Source organism: Mus caroli, chromosome 4 (genome assembly GCF_900094665.2).
Source record: "Mus caroli chromosome 4, CAROLI_EIJ_v1.1, whole genome shotgun sequence".
In the NCBI taxonomy this organism is placed as follows: domain Eukaryota; kingdom Metazoa; phylum Chordata; class Mammalia; order Rodentia; family Muridae; genus Mus; species Mus caroli.
In genome coordinates, this window is record NC_034573.1 from 79,450,727 (window position 1) to 79,452,138 (window position 1,412).

At 35.6% G+C, this 1,412-nt stretch overlaps 1 protein-coding gene across 1 annotated transcript in view; it reads right to left on the reverse strand.

Annotated features, from left to right (window-relative positions):
* Haus6 (HAUS augmin like complex subunit 6) overlaps window positions 1-1,412 on the reverse strand; it is a 30,005-nt gene that overhangs the window by 19,294 nt on the left and 9,299 nt on the right. The window contains 1 exon segment of the mRNA XM_021161205.2: window positions 1,268-1,412. This exon segment is cut by the window's right edge and continues 21 nt beyond it. Within this exon segment, the coding sequence (XP_021016864.1) occupies window positions 1,268-1,412 (145 nt within the window).

The following is a 1,412-nucleotide window of genomic DNA, read 5'->3' on the forward strand; positions in this document are numbered from 1 at the left end:
TTTAAAAAAAAAAAAAAAAAAGTAAAGATACAACCAAATTCTTGACAGTCTTGTCTGTCCCATTTCATGTTGTGACAACAGTATACACAGGAAAAAAAAATCAATAATGATACATTGAGTAGATAAACAGACATAAAGTTCTATGAACTGGATCATGCCACACACTTGTAATAGTTGGGAAGTAGAAGCAAGAGGAACACACATCCAAGGCTGATGTACATGGCAAGGCCCAGGTCAGTCAGGACTTCACAGTGAGACCCGCTCAATTAACCAAAAATAGATAGGAGGAAAGATAGACAGACGGATATATACACACACATACATACATTCATACATACATACACACAGTTGAAGCTGGCTTTGCTACTTTGTGGGTTCCTTGTTTTCCCACTGTTTATCCCTCCAGTTTCACCCCCTATCACTAGAGAGGAGATAAAGAATGATAGAGTAGAAGGAGAGAGAATGACAACGACAATGACCAACAATCACCAACCCCACCATCTCAGGGGCCCTATCGTCTATATACCCATAATTCCAAACGGCACACAAAACCACAGAAACTATCTGTAGCTGGCAAAACCACACTTCTGCTAGAGGACCAGGCAAATCATAGTCAGCTACTGCCGACAGTCCAAAGTAACCCCACATTTTCACACCTGGAATTAAAATGAAAACAAATTCTTATAATATTTCTGTTTTTTTTTTATCTTTTTGTTTTGTTTTGTTTTTCGAGACCAAAATTCCAGAATTCTTAGTACATGCAGTAGTCCACTATAAAATGACTAAAATATGGAATATTTGTTGGAAGGTATGAAATATCTACTAAAACTATGAAATAAATATTAAATACAAAAGTTACAAAATGAATATCCAGACCAAAAAAATTCAAACTACAATCAGGACAATTAGAATCCAAAACTATAGTTCTAGAGCTAGAGAGATGACTAAGCACTGAAGGCACTTGCTGGCCCTCAAGGTCTCTGGTTCAATTCCCAGCACCCATGTGGCTCACAACTGTCTGTAACTCCACTTCCAAAAGAATCAACACTCTTCTGGCTCTGTGGGCATCAGGTTCCTCTGGTGTACAGACATATGTTCAAGCAAAGCACCCATAAACATAAAATCAAAATAATTTAAAAAATTATATAGTTAAAATGCAGTAATAGACAAGATTTTAACGTAGGCATATATTATTTCTGGAACATATTTATGTTAGTGATATTTACTCAAAAAGGAAATAGTTTTCTAACTTTAAAATATTACTTACTTTGCATTTTCCTGGTATTTTTGCATAACATAATGTTCTCTTTGCAAAATCTTTAAAAATCTGTTACGTGCTACATGGCTTCTGGCAAGGCACTTGTGCATATCTTGTGGCTTTACATTAAATGTTTCTGCAAAATGTAGAGAAT